At 44.5% G+C, this 24,947-nt stretch overlaps 1 protein-coding gene across 1 annotated transcript in view; it reads right to left on the bottom strand.

Moving 5' to 3' along the window:
* The window catches only part of ITGB3 (integrin subunit beta 3), an 89,390-nt gene that overhangs the window by 37,951 nt on the left and 26,492 nt on the right, over positions 1–24,947 (bottom strand). Inside the window, 6 exon segments of the mRNA XM_040435622.1 lie at positions 13,238–13,667; positions 16,133–16,267; positions 16,552–16,641; positions 18,327–18,422; positions 18,530–18,691; positions 18,779–18,941. Of these exon segments, the coding sequence (XP_040291556.1) occupies positions 13,238–13,667; positions 16,133–16,267; positions 16,552–16,641; positions 18,327–18,422; positions 18,530–18,691; positions 18,779–18,941 (1,076 nt within the window).

Below are 24,947 nucleotides of genomic sequence, written 5' to 3'. Positions count from 1 at the left end.
AGGTTCCCTTCTCCCGTTACCCATACCTTCCCGTCCTTGGACACACCTGTCCATGGACTTTATCACGGATCTTCCTCGTTCCTCGGGGAAGTCGGTGATCCTAGTGGTGGTGGACCGTTTTAGCAAGATGGCTCATTTCGTACCTTTCCCTGGTTTACCCAATGCTAAAACGTTGGCGCAAGCTTTTGTCGACCATATTGTTAAATTGCACGGCATTCCCTCTGATATTGTTTCCGATAGAGGCACGCAGTTTGTGTCCAGGTTCTGGAAGGCTTTCTGTTCTCGCCTGGGGGTTCGGCTGTCCTTCTCTTCTGCTTTCACCCGCAGTCGAATGGTCAGACTGAGCGCCTCAATCAGAATCTGGAGACATATTTGCGCTGTTTTGTGGCAGAGAACCAGGAGGATTGGTGTTCATTTCTCCCTCTTGCCGAGTTTGCTCTGAACAACCGTCGTCAGGAATCTTCTGATAAGTCACCATTCTTTGGTGCATATGGGTTCCATCCGCAGTTTGGGACATTCTCGGGAGGGGCTCTTTCTGGTTTACCTGAGGAGGAGAGATTTTCCTCGTCTTTGTCTACCATTTGGCAAAAGATTCAGAGTAATCTTAAAAAGATGAGTGAGAGGTATAGGCGTGTGGCTGATAAGAGACGTGTGCCTGGTCCGGACCTGAATGTGGGTGATCTGGTGTGGTTGTCTACAAGAAACATTAAACTGAAGGTTCCCTCCTGGAAATTGGGTCCCAAGTTTATTGGGCCTTATAAAATCTTGTCAGTCATCAATCCTGTTGCCTTCCGTCTTGATCTTCCACGGGTTTGGAAGATACATAATGTATTTCACAGATCTCTCTTAAAACCATATGTCCAGCCCACGGTACCCTCCTCTTTGCCTCCTCCTCCGATTTTGGTTGATGGCAATCTGGAGTTTGAGGTTTCCAGAATTGTGGACTCTCGCATTGTCCGCGGTTCTCTTCAGTACCTCGTTCATTGGAAGGGTTATGGTCCTGAGGAGAGGATGTGGGTTCCGGTGTCGGACATTAAAGCCACTCGCCTCATCAGGGCATTTCATAGGGCTCATCCTGAGAAGGTGGGTCCTGGGTGTCCGGAGTCCACCCGTAGAGGGGGGGGGGTACTGTCACTACCAGAGCTTTGGGACGTTCTCACAGCTCTGTTTCTCCACTCCTGTGATGATGTCACTACTAGAGCTGGGAGGAGTTCTCACTGCTCTGTTTACTTTTGGTTTCCTTCCTCCCAGCTGTTCCTCATGCGTTTGATTTCCCTCTCTTTATATCACCCCTCCTCCTATTGTAGGGCGTGGATTATAGTTCTCATTTCAGTTGTAGCTCTTGCTTTAGTATCTTCACTTGTAGCTATCAGTTCACTGGACCTGTGTTCTGCTGCAGCAAGCACTCCGGATATTGCCAGCTGTCCTTGGATCCGTCTTCTCTGCGGCTGCAACACCTTCAGCTAAGTGTACAGACATTGTTGTGTACCTGATTATTTTCTGACTGGATCTGAGGTGGCCACGGTTCCCTCCATATACTGAGTAGGGCACCGGTGGCCGTGCCCCTTCCACTATTGTAGGGGTTACAGTGGTCATCAGTCTTAGGCACGTGGGCATGCCTCGTTCCGCCATTTGGATCCGGGCATGTGCTTTAGCAGCATAGGGAGAGCTCTGAGGGTCGGACAGGGGTCACCCTTTATCCTCCCTAGTTTGGGTCCGGTCAGTAGCTCTTTTACTGTGTATACTATTGTTGCTCACATACAGCCGTGACAGGTATGTTTTTATGATAAGTGATAGTCATACCCCACTCATTTACACAAGAATCTAGCCACAAATTGAAGAAGTTCCCTCCCGGTAATTGCTTGCAAGCTAGCGGAGGAGACCGCTGCTTAGTGGTTTGCTGGTGGCAGATCACTATTAGACAGCACAATCTGCCACCGGCAAGCGGTGATTTTCAAGCATGGAATCAGCAGCAGTATTACACTGCAAGATGATCGCTAACAGGCGTTCATGCGAACGTTCGTTAATGATTATCAGCCAGAAAATCAGCCATTGTACTACAGACTTAAGCCTTTGTTAACTTGCTGCTGCTGCTAGAGAAAAAGGTTCTGTTAGCATAATAGTAGATTAGTAGAACTGGGATAACACTGTGACAGCTGTATTGTTCTCTTGATATGCCTAGATAAAGATGACCACCGAAAGTCCTTGCACTTATCAGTGTGATGTGTGATGCTCTAATTGAGTCTCGCATCCCCTTCCCTCTCTGGCGGCAGTGAACGGTCTGACTGAGTAGGTCAAGTGGGGCTGTTGGCTGTCCTAAAAGTGCAAATAAAGGATGAAGTTATACAGCCAGGACAGGATATAAAATACATTGAGTGAATTCAAAAACCTATATCTAGAAAATCATCCACCTGTTTTTTGTGTGAATTTTTTTTTTATAATTTACACATATTGGCTCTTAATATGTGATAAAAGCAACCTGATAGTAGTGTCCCCTTAAATAGGACATCATCTGTGATTGAGTCTCTGATGCACATCTGAGCAGCACTAAAACAATGTATTTGGATGCTGGGTACTCTAAGCTGAGGGTAGCTGGAGAGGTTTTCGTATGTCAACATGGAATGTTGGAATGGGGGAGCTGCTCTACAGGCCTTGCCCAATTGCTAGAACAAGGTCAGTTTGGTCATTCCAGTAGGACACCACCTCTCCCTCTGTTTGCATTGTAAACCTTTCCTATTATTAGAGGAAATTCCACTAGGAAAGTGCTTCTCCTGTTATTTCACAAACACTATAAGCCGTAATAGAAGAGGTGCCAACAATGTTAAGCTGACAGTCCACAACATTCCTAAACTGGCTATGAGTCAGCTTCTTACAGGATCTGTGGATCTGCACTGCAAAGGGTGGAATCTGCTGCTGCGCTATCTTGACCTGCGCTGCTCTTCTCACCCCCCATCATGTCCTGCGGTATACATTGATTTGATTACAACTATTTTCTTGGCTCATTTCACCCTTTCACTATAGGGTCTTTCACTTTTATTTTTTGGGGGATTTACTTTTTCTCCTGCTCTTATATTTAGCCTTTGCTGTACCTCTGTCTTTGGCTATTGGCTCTGTTGAGTGATAGGTTTCACCTTAGAGTTTTGTTCTTTTTAGGGATTTGTACACGTTTAGTGTGATATTCTTATAAGCTACATTTTTAGCTTCTTATTATATTGGGCTAAACAATTATTGATATTACTTTTTTGATTTTTTGCATTCATAACTTAGTTGTGCTGGACATGTTTAACAACTATTGGTGGGTGATAGCGGCATAGGCCAGTGGATTTTGGCATTGCCTTTCTGCTGGTGTTCCCTGCTATTTTTATTTTATTGTGTACATTATATGTTATGAATTTGTTGTAATAAAATGAACTATAGTTATGATTATTTTGGGCAGTTTGTTTGTAAACAACATTGTAGGTATATAAATAAAATATTGGTCTGGTCTTGAAAGGGTTAACCACACCCACTTTCCAGAACTGGAGTGGGTATGTAAAAATGTAGAAAGATGCAACTTTTGCACAAATAAGTACAAAATGTTGCAAAAGCCCTATTTTGTGACTTTTTAAGGCCAGAATTCTGGAGTGCAGGGTGTGATAAATTCTCCCTCATATTTTTTGTGTTCAGAATTAAGCCTCATACAGACGTCCGTGGAACACGGTCTGTGAGATACCGGACTGGCATTGCAGGAGCGCGCGGCGTCATAGCAACCAATGACGCAGTGCGCTCCTGCAATGCCAGTCTGGTATCTCACGGACCATGTTCCACGGACGTCTGTATGAGGCTTTAAGCCTCATGCACACGTCCGTGTCTATGCTCAAATCCGTGAGCAGGTGGTCAGTAAAGCATCCGTGAAGCTGTCCGTGAAGGATTCGTGTGCTGTCTGCGTTGCATCTGTGTTTCACTGACACTGAACAGCTGAAAAATAATTTTTAAAGCATCTCTTCTTAATGATCTGTGAAACACGGATACAACACGGATGGTATCGGTGTTGCATCAGTGGTTTTCACTGACCCATAGACTATAATGGATGTGATGGATCCGTGAACACGGACAAAATAGAGCATCTGTGCTAAAAACACTGACCCACGGACACTGGTGTCTGAATACACACATTAAAATGAATGGAAAACACGCACAGCACATGTCCGTGAAACACTGACGTATAAATGAGGCTTTATGGGGTTAAAGGGGTAGTCCGGGTTCAGAGCTGAACCCGGACATACCCATAATTTCACCCCGGCAGCCCCCCTGACTTGAGCATCGGAGCAGTTCATGCTCCGATGCTCTACTTTGCCCTGTTCTAGATCATTTTACTGACTAGGGCAACGCTAAATCCCGCCCATCAGTGCCAGTGACGTCACCGGGGTTCCTGGCAGCCCCATGGAGAGCCTCGGCACGTAACCGGAACTCCAAAAAATGCCTTTGCCCTGCGCGATTTAGCGCAGGGCAAAGGAGAGCATCGGAGCATGAACTGCTCCGATGCTCAAGTTAGGGGGGCTTCCTGGGTGAAAATAGAGGTATGTCCGGGTTCAGCTCTGAACCCGGACAACCCCTTTAAAGGTCTGAAAGGCCGTAGTAGAAAGGCTGCAGTATTGTGTTTCATTATCAGTATACATACAAGTCAGTGCAAGTTCTAAATTCTTCAAATAGCCGAGAGATGTAGTTGATTGATAGGCTGCGGACACACCTAGTTAAAGTGAATATTTAGTTTATTATCGTTGATATTACTCTGCTTGAGCAGACTACGGATTCTTACAGTATTATATATACTTATATATTACCTACAACCCCCTTCACATAACACATTCATACTACAAAAATAAAATAAAAAAAACACTATAGAATTTTCAAAAAATGTAGGCAGTTTTACTGTGATCAGAAGAAACAATATTAGTTTAAAAGATACAGCTCCATAATGCAATGTACAAACTTTACTATTTTACAATAATAGACATTTTTGCCCATTGAAGGCATTTTTGAGAGTATAATATTGATGAGCCATCCTTAGGTCATCAGTATCCAATTGGTGGGGTCTGAGACACCCGGCAGCAGCACCGATCAGTTGTTTGAAGACATTGTGGCGCTTCGGTGAGCGATGTGGCCTTCTCAAAGCATTCCAAGCACAGCACCTTTCATTGTGTAGTGGCTGTGGTTGGTATTGCAGCTCAGGCCCATTCCCTTGAATGGAACTGAGCTGCACCTAGATGATTTGACTGATGAACGTGACCCTAAGGCCTCATGCATATGACCGTTGTGTGTTTTGCGATCCGCAAATTGCGGATCCGCAAAACACGGATGGCGTCCGTGTGCGTTCCGCAATTTGCGGAACGACACGGACAGCCATTGATATAACTACCTATTCTTGTCCGCAAAACGGACTAGATCGACGGAACGGAGCAACGGATGCGGACCAAAACAACGGTCGTGTGCATGAGGCCTCAGCACATCCTCTTCATACAGATGATCTGCTGGAGTTCTGGGAGTAGGGCCACCAACGATCAGATATTGATGACCTATACTGAGGATTGGTCATCAATATACCGCAATACTCCTAGAAAACCTCTTTAAATACAGAGTGAATTACCGTAGATCATATATCCGATACTTTTTCAGATAATTACAACATATTTGAAACATTTAAAGTTGTCATCTGCAGGATAGGTGGTAACTGTATGAGCGCTGGGCACTCCACCACTGGGGCCTCCACTGATCAACAGAATGGGGTTCCCCAGCCACCTGTTCTGCTTACTGTGGTTGTGAGTTTCAATGCAGCGGTGGTCACACATGTGCACTACTGCTTCATTCAGTGTCTATTAGGCTGCATGCACATGACCGTGGTGTGTTTTGCGGTCCGCAAATCGCGGATCTGCAAAACACGGATGGCGTCCGTGTGCATTGCGCAATTTGCAGAACGGCATGGACAGCCTTTACATATAACTGCCTATTCTTGTCCGCAAAGCGCGGACAAGAATAGGACATGTTATATTTTTTTGGCGGGGCCACGGAACGGAGCAACGGATGCGGACAGCACACGGAGTGCTGTCCACATCTTTTGCGGCCCCATTGAAGTGAATTAGTCCGAATCCGAGCCGCCAAATTGGCGGCTCGGATGCGGACCAAAACAACGGCTGTGTGCATGAGGCCTTAGGCAGACAAAAACAGCAAAGATAACATAAGTATCCACCCAAAACAGTAGATACCATCCATCCAGGAACACATGGGCACATTCCTTCTACTCCTGCTCCTATCCTTAGTTCTTTTGGGTTGTTTAAATAGTAATTAAACCTTTACATAAACTTTTAATATGTTCTCCCTAATGCCCTAATAAAACTATCTCTAATATACTTTATTTATAAATTTTCTATTTTTACTAAACTTTTCCTACCTAAAGTGCACCATTCCATGTGCTCTTAAAACTCTGTTCTCTGTACACCGCTGACAGCTCAGCGGTGTACGGAGGACATTTTATTAATGGGGCCGCAGCAGCGCAGTGAGTACAGGCAGGAGCGCATATTGCTGCTCCTGCCTGTGTTCCCTGGACGATTACTAATTCTTGGCATAGCACCGGTTCGGCTGCACAGGTGCCCAGTGTGGGGCCATTTCTGACCAGCGGCAGGGCAGCAGAAGTGATCATGAGCGCTTCCATTGTGGAAGCGCTCATCTCTATATTCATCTGTATCGCCGTCCTCAGGGCAGCGATACAGATTAATGCTGCGGCGGGGCAGGGGAGAGGCGCCTTCCTTGCCCGTTCCCCTGATAGGCTGCAGGCCTAGTGCCTGCAGCCTATCAGAGGCCGGTGCAGGCGGCGCGATGACGCTATCGCGCTGCCTGAGCCGTGCAGTGCAGGACACAGGACGGAAGAGGCCTGCATCTCATCACTGACAGCAGCATAAGGTAAGTATATGTGGTACTGATTATGGGGGGCACTATGGAGAAGTGGGGGAGAAGAGCACTATGGGGGCATTATATAGGGGCATTTAATACTGGCACCCATTTTGGTGCCACTATGGGGAGAGGAGCATTATGGGGGCATTTATGTGGGGCAGTCTATAGGGGCATTTTATACTGGCATATTATGGAGGGCACTATGGGGACAGGGAAGGATCACTATGGGGGCACTATATAGGAGTATTTTATACTGGCACAAATTATAAGGGAACTATGGGCACCTAAGCTCAACTAGTGACACCAAGTATGTTTTGTAGTGGCAAACAGTACGGGTCACTGGAACACATAAGGGAACTGGGGACATTGGCTCTACTTTTTTTTCTGCCACACAACGGGGCATTTTTTTGTACTGGCGCACACTATAAGGGGGCGTTTTTCTACTGTCACACATTATAAAGAGAATTATTACTATCAGGGCATTATGGTCTGCTTTATTACAACTGGGGGACTTTGGGAGCATTATTATTTGTGGGCCACAATTACTGTTGGGGGCACTGTAGGAGCACTATTACTACTAAATGCACTCTGGCACAGAATTATTACTATTGTTGGGACTTTGGGAGTACTATTACTGTGGAGGTGCCCTGGCACAGTATCAGCTTAGCACAGTTATTTTTGGGGGACATTATGGTTACACTATTAGTGTCAGGGGCACTATTTGTTGGGTGCAGTTATTTTTTAGAGCCTTGTGTTCCAATAATTATTAAAGGGGGCGCTATCTGTGTGTAACTAGTATTTTCAGGGGGTTTATCTGTTTCTGCAGTATAGTTTTGGGGAGCACAGCAGCACAGTATTGGGGGTGCATGATGGGATGTTGAGAAGGTGGGAGGATGATGGAAAAGTAGGAAACTAAGATGTCTGTCAAACTCTGCAGAGACGTGAGATGGCAAAAAAATAAAAATCATGGTGGTCTGGTCTGAATGGAGAAGATGAAGAAAGAGAACATCTACATAAAAGGAGACCTCACTGGATGTAAGAGGTATGTGGCATTACACCATCTCCGGCAGTCTTATAAAGATTGAACGCAGCAACAGGGTTCATGCTCCACTGCTGCTCCATTAAACGGGAAACGTGGGACCCCTGTTCTTGTGATCAGTGGGTGTCCTATTGGCCAGAACCCCCCCCCCCATTCCCCGATCAGACAATTGTCATCTGTCCTGTGACCAGGTAATGACTTATCATCCTGGGCCAATGAATTTCCTTAACAATTGCCATGAATGCACAACCCCGACCATCATCAAGGCTGCTGTAAGGGACTTGTAGAATCTCAAAACGGCCATGTAAAGGCTCCTACTTGACGGCTCTCAACTCTGGCAGTATGATTCTATCTTCATTATATGTAAGTTTTTTTTATTTTTTTTATTGTTGGGCAGGTATTTACGGTACGCTTATCACCATCCAGTTAATCATGAAAACTTAGACTACACATCCTTTTCTTGACTAGTGTATGTCACTGTTAGGCCTCTTTTACACGGCCCTGGTGCTCCCGTGGCCATATTGCGGGCAGCATACGGTGGTTCCGCAATACACGGGGCACCGGCCGTGTGCATTCCGCATCACGGATGCGGACCCATTCACTTGAATGGGTCAGCAAATCCGGAGATGCGGTGTGGAACAGAAGCACGTAACGGAACCCCATGGAAGCACTACGGAATGCTTCCGTGGGGTTCTGATCCGTGCTTCCATTCCGCAAAAGCTTGCTCTATCTTTTTGTGGAACGGACGGATCATGGACCCATTCAAGTTGAATGGGTCTGGATCCGTTCCGGCTGCCGCACCGACGTTGCAGCAAATTGAGGTCCCCAATGCACGGAACGGAACCAATACGTTCGTGTGAAAGAGGCCTTATACTGAAATCAGAAGCGGAGGATTAGCTATGGTCACTGGTTAATCTGTCATCTACTGTTTTAGTGACGATTGCAGATTAGCACTTGTAATACGGGAAGGTGAGCTGTGAACCAAGCGGCAAGAATCCAAACCCCGCAGCAGTAAATACCTGTCACAACTGCAATGATTAGGAAAATGTGGGTGGTAACAGTAATGGCAGAGGTGGTGAATCAGGAGCCGACTCACTGTGTTGTCTGATAGACATTTCCAGACAATGTGATTATGATATTTACTAATGTTCAGACTCATAGCACCCACTCACACAATATGACCGCATCACCACTTCCTACCTGTGTTCATAAACAATAAAAATAAAAATCACAGTCCATACCACAACATGAGGCTTAACAGCCTGACCTCCACACTGATACATTGTAACAAACTACTGCAGCTGTTGCTCACAGAGCATGCCTACACTGGATACTATTGTATCCTATGGTATCCTATTGGATATTACTATATCATAGAAACATAGAATGTGTCGGCAGATAAGAACCATTTGGCCCATCTAGTCTGCCCAAAAAGGAAATGAGTGTAGCCAACTTTCGAAGGGTACCCAAGATGGCTATTTATGGTACCGCTCAACCAAACTCAAAGGTGCATTAGATTTTATGTGCGGTTCTGTTCAGTAGAATGTATAATTATTCATGTACTTGTGTGTACATATTTATTTTATCACATAGTCCTTTTGACTTTTTTGAAGTAAGTCAAAGGGGGTACCCTATCTCCTTGTGGAGTCTGCCAGTTAGCGTAGAGAGTCTTGTAGGCCACACAATGCTCTCTGGGAAAGAGTATGTAATTTGGCGGTCATCTAGGAAGAAGAAATGTCTCCTCCTAGACAGATATCAGTGACCTCTCACCTAGCCAACCAATATCCTGCTGTGCACTCACCAGGGACTAGAACCCCTGCAGAAAGTTGCATTTGATAAATCTGGTGCACAGCTGTTCACCTAGCTAAGTATGGCCATTTTCCTACCCTTGGTACATCCCACACTGCGTCTATATACTGGTACATCCCACATCCACGTCTATAAACAGGTTTACCGCCTCTGAATGCAATATCATGAGTGTTCTCATTCACTGACAGCAAAGAATGAAGCTGAAATTGGTAAGCAATAAAAAAAAATATTACCCTATTAACCTAAAACCGGAAAACCCTGCAAGCAGAAATTTCTGAGGTGTCTACAGAAAAACTCATGACTAGAAGAACAGTGCATATTTTCCCCTTGCCCATGTATGCGTGTAATAGGCTGAGCCAAATATACATCTAGAAAGGCCATGAGAGATGTCTCTACCTTATATCTATGTCCAGCTTTAGGCTAGGTCTACACGATGACATTTGTTGCGCGCCAATTTTTATAATGACATTCTATGGTGTCGCAATGCGAATGGATTTTTAGCGACTGTCGTGTCGCAGTGCGACACCATAGACTATCATTATAAAAATTGTTGCGCGATATTGGTGCGACAAAATGTCGTTGTGTAGACCTAGCCTTGAAAGGGTTGTCCGGGTTCAGAGCTGAACCCGGACATACCCTTATTTTCACCCAGGCAGCCCACCTGAGGCTAGGCATAGGAGCATCTTATGCTCCGATGCGCTCCCTTGCCCTGTGCTAAATCATGCAGGGCTTGGGCTCTTTTGTTTATCATAACACACTGCCGGGCGGAAGCTTCCGCCCGGCAGTGTGTTCAGTGACGTCACCGGCTCTGATGGGCGGGCTTTACCGCTGCCCTTGCCGTTTTACTGGCTAGAGAAGCGCTAAATCAGTGCTGGTGACGTCACCGGGCTTCCTGGCAGCACCATGGAGAGCCCCAGTACGTCACCAGATCTCCAAAAAATGTCTTTGCCCTGCGCGATTTAGCGACGGAACTGCTTGCCGGATCACACTGCCGCAAGTGTGAAAGTAGCCTTAATATCCATTTAAATATTAGCACATAAATCATCAAATTATAGATTTTTTTTAAGGTATAAATTGCACAAAATAATGAATTTATGGTCTAATATACAAGTAGAAACCATACAGACACTTTAGTAAGGAACAATTTAGTAAATTTATTAATGGACATTTATGCATTAATTGCCCAGGTCAAAAGGAGGGACATTTAAGGAGCAAAGAGGGACAGAGGGACTTGGGTCAAAGAGAGGGTATGTCCCTCCAAAAGATGGACACTTTGGAGGTATGTGTATGCGGTGTGGGATGTACGTCGCGCAGTGTGGGATGTACGTCGCGCAGTGTGGGATGTACGTCGCGCAGTGTGGGATGTACGTCGCGCAGTGTGGGATGTACGTCGCGCAGTGTGGGATGTACGTCGCGCAGTGTGGGATGTACGTCGCGCAGTGTGGGATGTACGTCGCGCAGTGTGGGATGTACGTCGCGCAGTGTGGGATGTACGTCGCGCAGTGTGGGATGTACGTCGCGCAGTGTGGGATGTACGTCGCGCAGTGTGGGATGTACGTCGCGCAGTGTGGGATGATCACTACTCTCCTGAGTCCAGCAACTCCTGGGATACCGCTCTGGCAGCCTGCCCAAACGACCAATAACAAAGCTCCTTGCTGCATTTGGTTATTTCAGGCACCAGCAGCATTGCTGCGCTGCTCGTGCCATTCACAGCACGTCCTGCACTGATGAATGGGGGGGAAAGGAATCTGAGGTGTATTGGTACGCCTTAGACTTTTTCCAGGTAGTAAAATGGCCTGAACAGGCGTCTATGACACTTGTACAGGCCTTATTGCGACCACTGTTCAGTTCGCATCTGAGACATTGGTGGCCTATTGGTAGGATAAGCCACCAATGTCAGATAGATGCGGGTCCCACCTCTGACTCACACCTATCTACAGAATGTTAACCCCAAAGTGAGCAGAGAGCAGCCACCCTCCATTTATTTCTAGGAGACTGCAAAAATAGCTGAGCGCACTCACTTGGATATCTTCGGAACTCCAATAGACATAAATGGACAGCACAAGAACAATTTCGGGTGCCCCTTCTAGAGATAGTTGTGGGTTACAGAGGATATTCCACTTATCTGACATTTTTTGGCATACCCTAGCGATATGCAACCAAAGTCTCAGATGAGACAACCCCTTTAAAGGGAATGTGTCATCAGAAAATGACCTATTGTTTAAATCACGTTTTTATGTAAACCATATTTTTAAAGAATTTTTGGTGATATTATATTTTAATTTTCCATGTCAATATCTATATGTAAACAAAACCCATAAAATCCTGCAGTTTTCGCACTGGCCACTAAGCTTAATAATAGGCGCCACGTCTGTACAGATCACTTTAATACTGTTACCTGCTTATTCATAGACAGAGTTTATATCATTACAGGCAGGATTAGATTGACTGATAGCACCTCTGTGTATAGATATCACAGGATTCACCATTCACAGTAGGTGATATTACAGCTTATCTACTCCCTCCTGACCTCTGCACAGGTCACACAGCATGCCTAGAAAACTCTTTTATACTAGTCAATGGGGTCCCTTTTTTTCATTGTGTCTAGGGCTCATGTGGATGCCGTAACGCTATTTTTGAAATGCTCTCTAAATGCTGTTAAGAACAGCTCAGGCAAGATGGCCGCCCCCATATTCATGTTCAGAAAATAGAATTAAAAATATCTACAATCCAGAAATGAATACAGATTGTTAAAAAAAGGATATGTGTTGCTATCTGGCAGAAAAAATATTTGGTGACACATTTCCTTTAAGGTGCCCATACACTTTCAATGTCAGCCAAACAATGGGGAGCATTCTATACACTTTACATTGTTTGCCAGTCCATGGGTTTGGCCAACAGTAGTCTAAGGCAGTGTTTCCCAACCAGTGTGCCTCCAGCTGTTGCAAAACTACAACTCCCAGCATGCCCGCACAGCCAAACTGCAACAGCTGGAGGCACACTGGTTGGGAAACACTGGTCTAAGGGCTCATTATCGGGACAATTATCAGGTGCGAATGTTTGTACGAACACTCGTCCCCGATTACTGTAAATGTGCCGCTGATCACTCGAGAAAGGTTTATGCGTTAAAAATCATGGTTTGTCAGTAGCACATCATCCTGTGTAAAATCGGGTGTGCTGCTGACAAGCAAGGAAACTGAATAGGGGAAAACAATCGTAGTAACGATCATTCATCCCCATACAGAATGAATACTACATGTAATGACAGAGAGTGAACGGTTTGTTCTGCCTTGCATATTGGCCATTTAAATGGGCCATAATGTGTAAGGGATTTTTTAGAAAACCACATAGGTTAAAGCTGTGTTAGTCACTGCAGACAGCTGTTTCTACCCCTTTCTTCCTACACATCTTTTGGTTACTCATCAATTGTAAAATATGCTTGAGTAAATATGCATTTCTTACCTGAGCACATCTCGCCCTTGAACCGGTGGCAGGAGAAGTCATCGCATTCACAGTATTTCCCCCACACTTTGCCCAAGTCGTTGTTGTGACACACACACTGGCCACAAATGCACTCCCCTCTTCCAGAACACACGCTATCCTTCTCACTTTGGGCACAGCGGTCCTGCTGGGTGCGATCGTATTCTTCTTCCGAGCACTCACAGTGGGGTCCCAGCCATCCAGTATAACACTGGCAAATTCCACAACTCAGGGTCCCATTGCCCATATTACATGAGTCACTATTGGGTTCATCTTTCTCCTGACATTTGCAGTCACACTGAAAGTGCACAGTCACAGTAAGGGAGTCCTTAAATCCAACTGGTTTGATGGTGAAAGTCTTCACTCTTTCCTCAGGACAACCCCGCACTTTGGCTTCAATGGAGAAACTCACCTATGAAACAGATATAATTACAAGGACAACTGCTATAATCATACAGAAGAACTTGTCCTGCAGCAACAACAAATTTAAAGGGGTTTTCCACTTTTTATTTTTTTTTATTTGTTTGTTAATTGTGAGAAAAATCCGGAAGGTATCCATATTTCAGATTCCTTTTTAGGTGGCTGAAATATGGACATGGTTATGAGGCCTAGTAAGATGAACATAGTGAATATACAGAATCAGGGGCATAACTACCATAGCGGCAGACCATGCGACTGCTATGGGGCCCAGGGCAAGAGGGGGCCCAATCTTAGTTGGGATTATCTCCTCTTCTACTGGGGGTGAAAACTTGGTCAAGACTTTACCCTCTAAAGGAACAACTTTTAGCAAATGAGGCAGTGGAATAAATGGCCCAAGGGTCATTGAAAAGGGTTTAGGCAGAAACCCTTCTGTCCTGTGTGGGGGGCCTGGTTTGATCCTTGCTATGGGGCCCTTACATCTCTATGTACACCACTGTGCAGAAAATGTGATTCTTGTTAGAGATGAATGAAATGGCTCTTTTGTTTCTATTCAGAGATGTGGCTGGCCTCTCATCAGGAAGAGGTAGTTAACAAGAAACATGTGTACATGAGTGTCTACTGCAGTCACGTGCGAAACTACTACACAATGTAAGAAGCCACATATGTAGGAATGCAAGGTCATATAGGAATCTGATATGGCCGAAAACCGTAAGGTTTATGAAAGACGTATTGCACTGTATATGATTTGAATAGCTTAGATGTATCAGATGTATTAGAGCAGTGGATGAATTATAGAAGCCACAGGACAGCGTTGCTTACAAGCAGCAGCTCTAATGAACTCCCACCGCCCATGTATTATATAGGCAGCCATTTATTTCCATAAATGACTACATTTCTCTTGTAGTCACATGTAGATGGGTAGGTTGAAGCTTCTGGCCCCCAATTTCTGCAACAGCGACCCCACCTTGCATCTATCATTAAAGGGATATTCCCTTCTGAACATAAATGTCTGATAGCAGTGGATCCCAGATGTGAGATCTTAACCTATTTTAAAAAATGGGCTCGATTTTTTAAAATCATATAGAAGTGAAGTGGAGAGAGGTGTGCAAGCAAAGTCACCTCTTAATTCTCAGAGGAGTGTGTTGGGGCCCCATTCTTGAGGTAGGAGCGGGTCCAAGAGGTTTAACTTGCACCAATCTGATCTGTATGGTATATATCCTGTGGGTATGTCCAGGTGGATTATACTCCTTTAATAGTATTGGTGACTTCTTAAAGGGGTTGTCCACTTTTCACCACTTCACTGGGATGGCTCCCATTGGGTCATCTATAGAAAAAAGCAGACAACCCCCTTAAAGGGGTTGTCCAAGTTATATTTATTGATGACCTATCCGCAGGATAGGTCATCAATATCAGATCGGCTGGGGTCCGACACCCGGCACCCCCGTCGATCAGCTGTTTGAAGAGAAGGCGCGTGCCATGCCAGAGACTCCTCCTCTTCACTGTTTACCTTCTCGCCGTTGCATCTGCAGTGGTGAGCAGGTGTAATTACACCCAATCCATCCCATTCCTTTCAATGGGACGGATCGCTCCTATACAAGTGTATGGGAACGATCTGTCAAATTGAAATGAATGGGACGGTTAGGTGTAATTACACCTGCTCACCGCTGCAGAGGCGACGGCGAGAAGGTAAACAGTGAAGAGGAGGAGGCGCTGGCATGGCACACGCCTTCTCTTCAAACAGCTGATCGGCGGGGGGTGCAGGGTGTCGGACCCCAGCCGATCTGATATTGATGACCTATCCTGCGGATAGGTCATCAATAAATATAACTTGGACAACCCCTTTAAGTGACCCAGTCAGGGCCTGGGTATGACTGCTACCTCTGCACCCCCTATAAGGCTGGGTTCACACGGGCGAGATTTCTGCGCGGGTGCAATGCGTGCACCCACACTGAATCCGGACCCATTCACTTCTATGGGGCTGTGCAGATGAGCGGTGATTTTCACGCATCACTTGTGCGTTGCATGAAAATCGCAGCATGCTCTATATTATGCGTTTTTTCACGCAGCGCAGGCCCCATAGAAGTGAATGGGGTTGCGTGAAAATCGCAAGCAAGTGCGGATGCTTGGTTGCTAATAATTACATCTATACAACACCGAACACAAATAATTACATCTACACAACACCGAACCCAAACCCGGGTCTCGGTACCACAATCAGTTTTTTATCACTCGCGTGCAAAACGCATTGCACCCGCACGATAAAAACTGAACAACGGAATGCAATCGCAGTCAAAACTGACTGCAATTGCATACCTACTCGCGCGGGTTTGCAGCAATGTGAACCCAGTCTAACTAAGTCCCTGGTGACATTGTATTGCATTGGAATAATAATGTTAATTTGGAAGTTTCAATTATTTAGAAGAACATGTTATCATTGTTGCACAGACCATAACTCACCGTGTCCCCAATCTTTAGACCTGAGCAGGACTTCAGGCCTGGTGTGACCTCATTGTTGGTGCAGGTTGCATTAAATGAGAGTGACAGCTCTTCTGGTAGATCACGGACTTCCAGTTCTACTTTGGAGCGAATCTTCTGTTCTCGCCATAAAAATGGAGACAAAACACATTTCAATGTTTACATTATTTAATTCACATTTTGTTAAAGTATTATTGTGCTTGGACAACACTCGGCTGTTAATGTTAAGGGGACCATAATATAGATTCGAAGTCGAAGTGGCTTTCTAGGTGTTTCACAACTGCAACTCTACCATGCCGTGCTGCCAGGGCATGCAGGAAATCTTAGTTTTGGTTAGCCACAGGTTGGAGACCAGTGATATAAATGTTCTGAGAACTTGGAAGGTTGGTGCAGAGTCTTACCTCATAGGAATCCACAATGAGCTGAATAACATTGCTGGAATCTCCAGATAATGTGCCTACTGTGGCCCCTGGAATCAAGGCACTGTATTTCTAAGAAACACACATAAAGATTTTAAAAAGAGTGCATATACGGCAAAGTTATTATATTAGTATGATGCATACAATGTCAAAAGCATTTTCTTTGCCTGTCTTAGGAATGGGTGGACACAATCTGAAAATAGTTGGGGGAATCCATCAGAAGCAGTGTCAGAAAATATAATTTTACTGAAAGAGTAGTAGATGTAGTTCCAACAGATGTGGTTGAAAAATCAACAATAAGTGACTTAAAAATGGTACACTGGGCTACAGCCATTGATAATCCACAGGACTGATCATCAATATCAGATCACTGGTGGTCTGACACCCAGCACCCAGACCAATCAACTGTTTTGGAAAGCCGTGGCACAGTATATGGAGGGAAGCAGAAGGCTCCATAAACTGTGTAGTTTCCAGTGTACTGAAGCTTAGCTCTTGAATGGGATACAAAAAAAGATACAAAGAAAAAGGAAAAATATAAGGACAGGGTTGATTGACCACGTACACTTTTTCTGCTATTCTATGATTCCATGAGTAGACAATTGCCTAGAGAACTACTGAAAAGAGGGTGAAAATTAGACTTTTCAGTAGTCCATCAGATAATGTGAGACTAGTACTGGGTGGATGAGGGCCAGCAGCTGTTAGGTCCAGTTCACATTTCCATTCTTCACTGACGTGTGCTGTCCACATTTTCTGCGGACAGCACATGTACCCATTGATTATAATGTGTCTGTTCCCATATCAGTAGTTTTTTTACTGACTGTGAATCAGTGAAAAAAATCATGGTCACTGCACTACTCTGGTCTGTGATGTGGACCAAACACACCCATTAAAGGCTATGGGTCCGTAAAAAATCACTTACTGTGTTTGGTCCGTTTTTCATTGACCACTGATAGGAGATCTTAGCAGTGTCCATGGAGGGCAAAAAACAGACACCAGGACCAAACATGGCTTGTTCACGGATATCTTCATGGATGAAACATGGACGTCAAAGAACACAGAAATGTGAACAAGACGTTGGCTGAATACTGGTTCAGCTATCATGTTAAATTTTGAGATTGAGGCTTCGAAGCCAATTGAGAGGTGAAACGCGCATCAAGGTGTCTGCGCTCGGGGCAGGACTTCACTTGTGGTGTATCATGTCACAGGGTATGCTTCTTTTGTTTACAGGAATATTGTTCTGGTATGTTTGTTTATGATCTAATTTGGTCCTCTGACATGGAGGTGATGATTTACTTGTAGAGTTCAATTATAGCCACGTATATTTAGTGGCCTTTTCACACTTCATCTTCTCAGTGATTTTGTTAATATGATATAACACACATCCTTAGAGTATACTCTATATGGTTGTGGAGGTATACATCTATATGAAGTGTTTTACTATCTTATATATCCACATGCATGTGGGGGCTTATATCTATAGGAAGTATATTATTTTGTGTATTTGTGATTTATCGCCTGAGATATTGATCACCCTCGTGTACCTGCCCTTTGCTATGTTCTCTGTATCTAATTTCATCAATTCTTTCTCTTCCAACTGACCTAGTATTTATATTTTTGTACAATAAAGATTGTTATATAATTTTTTATAGAGTATATGTCCCATTGTTTTTTCTTGTTTGGTGGTTGAGCTTAGATGTATGATATCCATGGGCTTGATTCATTTTGTATAAAATATGGAGGTTTTTTGTAGGTTTTACCGTGTAGAGGTCCTGGACTTCGTTTGTGACAGCAAAAACAAGATTAATGTTTTTCTGTGAGAGTTTCTCTGTAATGAGACCAATAGATGGGTAATCCTAAGGGAGGAAGGAAAGATTATATGACACTATATTGTATGTTGAGTAATGGATGGAGTTATCTTTAGGAATGTAATTTTGCATTCATCCAACTTTTCTTCCTTTACCAAGGTGGTAGATAAGGTGTAATGATTGTCTTCTCCTAAATGACAGTGCCCATCATTGGGCTGGACAATTCCAGCAAGTCTTCCATCCAAAGCTATGTGTGTCCTGGCATCTGTGGTAAAAACCAGTAGGTGGGAAGATTCGTTCCTCCAGCCAATTCTTTCCTGTCAGATAAAAAAAGAGGAAACTGAGGTGTTACACTCATTCTCTGACCCCCAATTCTAATGCCCCTGTTGGCTATACATACTCACGTCACATACTGCAGCCTGCATAACTGCATCAAATCCACCCTCGGGGGCATCACGATTCCGGGATACAAGCTGCTTTCCAACCTCCTCATTAAAACGTTCTACCTCGTCTGTTAAGGCTAGGACGTGTTTATAGCCAAAAGTTGGCAAGCACGTAGTAAAAATGCTGTGCAATAAAATAAGGTTGTGGTCAGTCACAATGCATTTTTTGGGGGGGGAGGGAACAAAAAGTTGACATTAACTTATATGGAATGGCAGGGGTGTATCCATATGGTGTATAGTTATTGGCAGACCCTGGTGTCTTCTATGCCATATGGAAGACATCAGTATGGACATCTGTTACAGATTTTGTGCTGGGGCCCAGAAGCTTCAGGTTATACCTCTGTGGACTGGAGGTGATGGATACTGAAGCACATAGTTAGACCAAACAAAAACAAACAAAGAGTCAACAAGATGACCCCGTCTCAGAAAAAAAGCCACCCTGGTTGTCAGCCAGTTTCAGGCTTCAGAAGCTCTCAGCAATCAGCATTTAGATCAATTGGCAACTCTGTTATACATGGATTTGTCAAGTCCACCTTAGTGGCTAATACAGATGGAACTGGAAGAGAAGACTCTTTTATGACTTCCATACGCCTTAGGCCTCATGCACACGGCCGTTGTGCTGCCGTTCCGTGCATTGGGGATCGCAATTTGCGGTCCCCAATGCATGGGCAACATCAGTGCGGCGGCCATTCAACCCAATGGGTGGGTGATCCGCCCGCACCGTAAAAAAATAGAACATGTTCTATTCTTTTGCGGTGCGGAGGCACGGACAGAAACACCACGGAGGCACTTTGTAGTGCTTCCGCGGGCTTACGATCCGTGCTTCCGTTCCACATCGCACCGCATCTCCCGGATTGCATTCACTTGAATGGGTCCGCATCCATGATGCAGGGAGCACATGGCCGTTGCCCGTGTATTGTGGACTCACTGTATACGGGCCGCAATATGGCCACGGCAGGCCTGCCATAATATTGAATGGGTCCGCAATCCGGAGCTGGCGTGCGGAACGGAGGCACAGAACCCCACGGAATCACTACGGAGTGCTTCTGTGGTGTTTCTGTCCGTGCCTCTTCACCGCAAAAAATAGAACATGTTCTATTTTTTTACGGTGCGGACGGATCACTGACCCATTCAAGTTGAATGGGTCTCGATCCGTCCCGGCTGCCACGTGCATGAGGCCTTAATAGGACATATCAACATGGGACTACTCATTTCATGATGCAGACTGCAACTGTTGCCCTGGATGTCTCTGAACCCAATGGGGGAGATTTATCAATGTTGGCGCAATTTACGTCATTACTGATTTTTAAAACAGGTGATGAAAGTGGTGAAAGTTGAGACTAAATTTAGTTTCACTTAGTCTTTTGACTATAGAACGTCCATTTACATGTGCTCTAGTAACTAAGACATAACTTTTATTTAAAATATCTTTTAAAACTATAACTCAACACACAAAGTGAGACTAAGGCCTCATGCACACGGCCGTTGTTTTGGTCCGCATCCGAGCCGCAGTTTTGGCGGCTCGGATGTGGACCCATTCACTTCAATGGGGCCATAAAAGATGCAGACAGCACTCCGTGTGCTGTCCGCATCCATTGCTCCGTTCCGTGGCCCCGTTAAAAAAAAAATATAACATGTCCTATTCTTGTCCGTTTTGCAGACAAGAATAGGCATTTCTACAATGGGCCGCCTGTTCCATTCCGCAAATTGCGGAAGGCACATGGGCAGCTTCCGTGTTTTGCGGATCTGCAATTTGTGGACAGCAAAAAACGGAACGGTCGTGTGCATGAGGCCTAATACAAAATCTCAGTATTTGGCAGACTTTTGCTCCATATTTCATCCAGTGACTGAGAGGTTGATTTAGCTGCTGTTTCTCTCAGGCAGCTTTTCAAATGAGAAACACTGTAGCCAGCTAGTTGCGCACCTTCACTGGCTACATAACTATCTTGTTTCCTACTCTTTCCCTATATGGTTAGGTCTTGATACGGGCTGTCTGTATCTGTGCTTAAAACACACAAACAGGTTTGCTGCCTCGTTTAATAAGCTGCCTGAGAGAAACAAACAGCAGCTGAATCAACCTCTCAGTCACTGGATGAAATATGGGGCAAAAGTCTGCAAACTACTGAGATTTTTAATTAGTCTCACTTTGGAGTTATAGTTTTAAAATCTATTTAAAATAAAAGTTATGTCACTAGAGCACGTGTAAATAGACGTTCTATAGTCAAAAGACTAAGGGTGGGTGCACACTAGCGTTAGGGATTCCGTTATGGCTTTCCGTTATAACATAGTTATAACGGAAAATAACAGAAAATAACGGAATGTCCAGACAGAATGCAAAATGGAAGCCTTTAAAAGCCATTCCGTTTGCTTTCCGTCCTAAAAGAAGTCTATGGGAAAGCATAACGGATCAGTTTAGGTCCCGTTATGCAAGACGGAAAACAAAGTCCTGTCGACAGGACTTTGTTTTCCATCTTGCATAACGGGACCCAGACGGATCCGTTTTGATTCCCATAGACTTCTATTAGGACGGAAAGCAAACGGAATGGCTTTTAAAGGCTTCTATTTTGCATTCCGTCATAATACAAGTCTATGGGCAGAAGAACGGATCCGTCCTTCTGTCTTATGGATTCCGTTTATTTTTCATTATAACCATGTTATAATGGAAAGCCATAACGGAATCCCTAACGCTAGTGTGAACCCACCCTAAGTGAAACTAAATTAACAATGTTATAAATGTCATACACGATGCTGACTGGTCCTCTATTTTGTAACTATTAAATTTAGCAAATGTCACGCAGGGCATAAAAAATGAGACATATTGCAGATTTGCAACATTTTCACGGCAATTGCGACATTTCGACACCAGTTGGAGGACAAGAGCAGGAAGGACTGATTATGGCCAGCTTTTCCATACCAAAAAGTCACAATTTAGCTTACAGTGTGCAACTTTTCCTGAATTTACACTTGTCTGGGGTTTGCTTACAACATTGCCTATATTTGAGCCTTTTCTCTGAGAACACATTCATAAATGTGACGGTCCTAACGCCACCTTCTTAACCTTTTTTTGGCAGATTTCTATTTTGGTGTGAATCCTTTTTGGGTGAATACTGACACAGGAATGTGATACATTTGGCGCAGTTTAGTTTACATGTAATTTTGGCACACTTTGCATTGCTTTTTTGGTTTCAGATTGATTAAAAGCAATGTACCCATCTAGGGTAATGTTATTTAGATTTTCTGACGTTCTTTTCTCTGGGTGAGATACAACTTCAGGTACAAAGAGGCGAGTTCTGCTGTAAAATGTACAGATGTTCGGTAATCTACTGTATATAAACTTGGGAACATGAGTCACACTGCAGAGGCCTAGATTAGTCTTCATGTTTCAAAGAAGTTCATTACTGTTTGGCAGAACTTGTGGTCCAAAGCAAAATAAAATGCAGAGACATCTAGAAAACCAATGATTTTTGGGCGATAAAACTTTAAAGGTCTTCCTGATTGAGTACAGTTGCTATAGGGGGTCAATTGGTTGCAGATGCATCAAGGCGCTGATCTCTACATGCCAGACAGTGGTGCATGCCCAAATAATAGCGTCATATATTGGCTAAATGACATTTCCATACAGTTCTCAGTAGCCGTGCCACACAAATATGGTACTATAGTTCTCAAATAAAGCCAACGCACAGCTACAAATATAAAGTAATAGAGTAGCAGTGCAGTACAATGTTTAAAGGGGTTTTCTGAGTTAAATAAAACTCGGGCAGCAGCAGTAAATGTTATAAAATAACAAAAGAAGCAATACTTATCCCTTTTATCCCCTGCTGCTTCCAGCGCTGCACTCACGTCCTGCAATGATGACAGCATCTTCCTTTAAAAACAACTGCTATACAGTTTATATGAAGATTCATGGTGGCCACAAGTCTCAGGTTCCAGGTCATCTGTGGCCCCCCAAGCTACACCCACAGTTTGATCCACATGCAGTTGTGGGGTAACGGAGGATCTATGCTCCATAGCAGAGATAAGAGAATCAGCTCATATGAATCGAATTAGATCATAAATAAGCCTGCTTGAGCAGTGAGGGCAGGTCCCACTGCTCAGACTTCCCCTCCGTCTTGATTGACAGGGTCAGACATCTTGACTGGCTCTGTCAATTTCGCGCCTGCGCTGTTGCTCCAAATAGAGAGAGGCAAGTGCAAAGGCTTTGCTTCTTCTACCCCAGCAGCGCAAATGCCGACTGTGCATGCACTGCTAAACTTCTGGGTGTGTCTACACGTGAGCGGCACATGCGCAGTCGGCATCTATAGTCAAAAACCAAATTTTCGCAAAAATAAGTAGCATTTCTTAGGATTAGAGGACCAGATTTTCTTACGGAAGGTATGGTTATGTTTTAGAGCACCTAGGGCACTTTCACATGCTGCAGATTTTAGTTGCAGAAATTTCTGCAACTGAAAATCTGTTCTATTCACCTGAATAGGGCTTGCAGAAATCCATGTTCTTGCAACTCCATTCAAATAAAGGAAACTGATTTTTAGCTTCAGAAATTTCTGCAACAAAATCTGCAGCATGTGACTGCATCCCTACCCTCAATGGTGGTATGCTTACTTTTAAAGCGAGGTGACAGACTCCCTTTAAGGGCTCATGCACACGACAGTATGTATTTTGCAGTCCGCAAAACACGGATCCACAACAAAAAAAACAAACAAAAAAACTGATGATGTCAGTGTTACATCTAGGGTTTTTTGTTTTTTTTGCAGACTCTGGAAAAATGCCTGTCCTTGTCTGCAAAATGGACAAGAATAGGACATGTTCTATTTTTTTGCGGAACGGACTTGCGGACCTAAGGATATGGAATGCACACAGAGTCATTTCCGTTTTTTGTGGTCCTATTTAAATGAATGGTTCCTCATATGGGCCACAAAAAAAAAACAGAACGGACACAGACAAAAAATAAGTTTGTGTTCATGAGCCCTAATTAACAGAGCGTGCTAAGCTTGCTAGACATGCTGACAAAATGAATCCTGTTGAATCCAGAATCCTGTTGTCAGTTTTATAAAAAGATGCCCAAATAAGATACATGGTCTCACCTATACAACTTAGTGCCCCCTGGACCTAAAAGCATATGAATAATTACTTAGCATCTAGGTTATCCACTCTGTGCGGTCAGTATGTTCGCAGTCTGCATGTCTTAGGGGATTTATGGGCAGCGAGCCAGTGCGTGCCTTAAACTATTTACAATGACTCCCTACTTTTTAGAATTTGAGATTATCTAAAGGAGATTTGCTCTGAAAAAGTGTGAACACAAATGTGGGGGATGGGGGAGTGGTGCTACTATTTCAGCTAGGCAATAAATATCTTGGCAGGCAACAATGCTACTTATCCCACATTGAAAGGACAAAGTTTTCAATCTCTGGAATGTCTGAATGAATGTTTTAAAAAGGTTTCCCTTGTAAACCCTATTGTTCTCTTTTACAGTCTTGATCTCTCTGTTTTACGCAGTGGCGTAGCAGGGCAGGGGTCGCGGTGTGGCCATTGCCCCGGGCGCAAAGTCTTAGGGGGCACCATCAGGGCCGCACCGCCAATTAGGCAAAGTGAGATGAGCGCTTCCATTGTGGAAGCGCTCATCCCCATAGTTATCTGTATCGCCGTCCTCAGGACAGCGATACAGATGGCTGTGTTGCAGCGGGGCAGGGAGAGGCATCTCCCTTCCCTGTTCCTCTGATAGGCTGCAGGCACTAGGCCTGCAGCCTATCAGAGGCCGGTGCAGGCGACACACTGACGTCATCGCACTGCCTGAGCCTTACAGCGCGGGACACAGGTCGGAAGAGGCCTGCATCGCATCGCTGCCATGGAGGTAAGTAGAAGTGTTTATTTTTTTATATGGTACAATACTGGCTACTGGCACATGATTGAGGGGCCATCTATGGGGGGCACTTGTTACTGGCATATGATTGGGTGGCCATCTATGGGAGGCACTTCTCACTGGCACATGATTGGGGGGCACTTCTCACTGGCACATGATTGGGGGGTCATCTATGGGAGGCACTTCTCACAGTCACATGATTGGGGGGCATCTATGGGGCACATCTTACTGGCACATTATTAGGGGGCACTGTGGGGGCATCTATGGGGGAAC

Source organism: Bufo bufo, chromosome 6 (assembly GCF_905171765.1).
Source record: "Bufo bufo chromosome 6, aBufBuf1.1, whole genome shotgun sequence".
Classification (NCBI taxonomy): domain Eukaryota; kingdom Metazoa; phylum Chordata; class Amphibia; order Anura; family Bufonidae; genus Bufo; species Bufo bufo.
The sequence above is the reverse complement of the archived record's forward strand: the minus strand, read 5'-3'. Positions and strand labels throughout refer to the sequence as shown.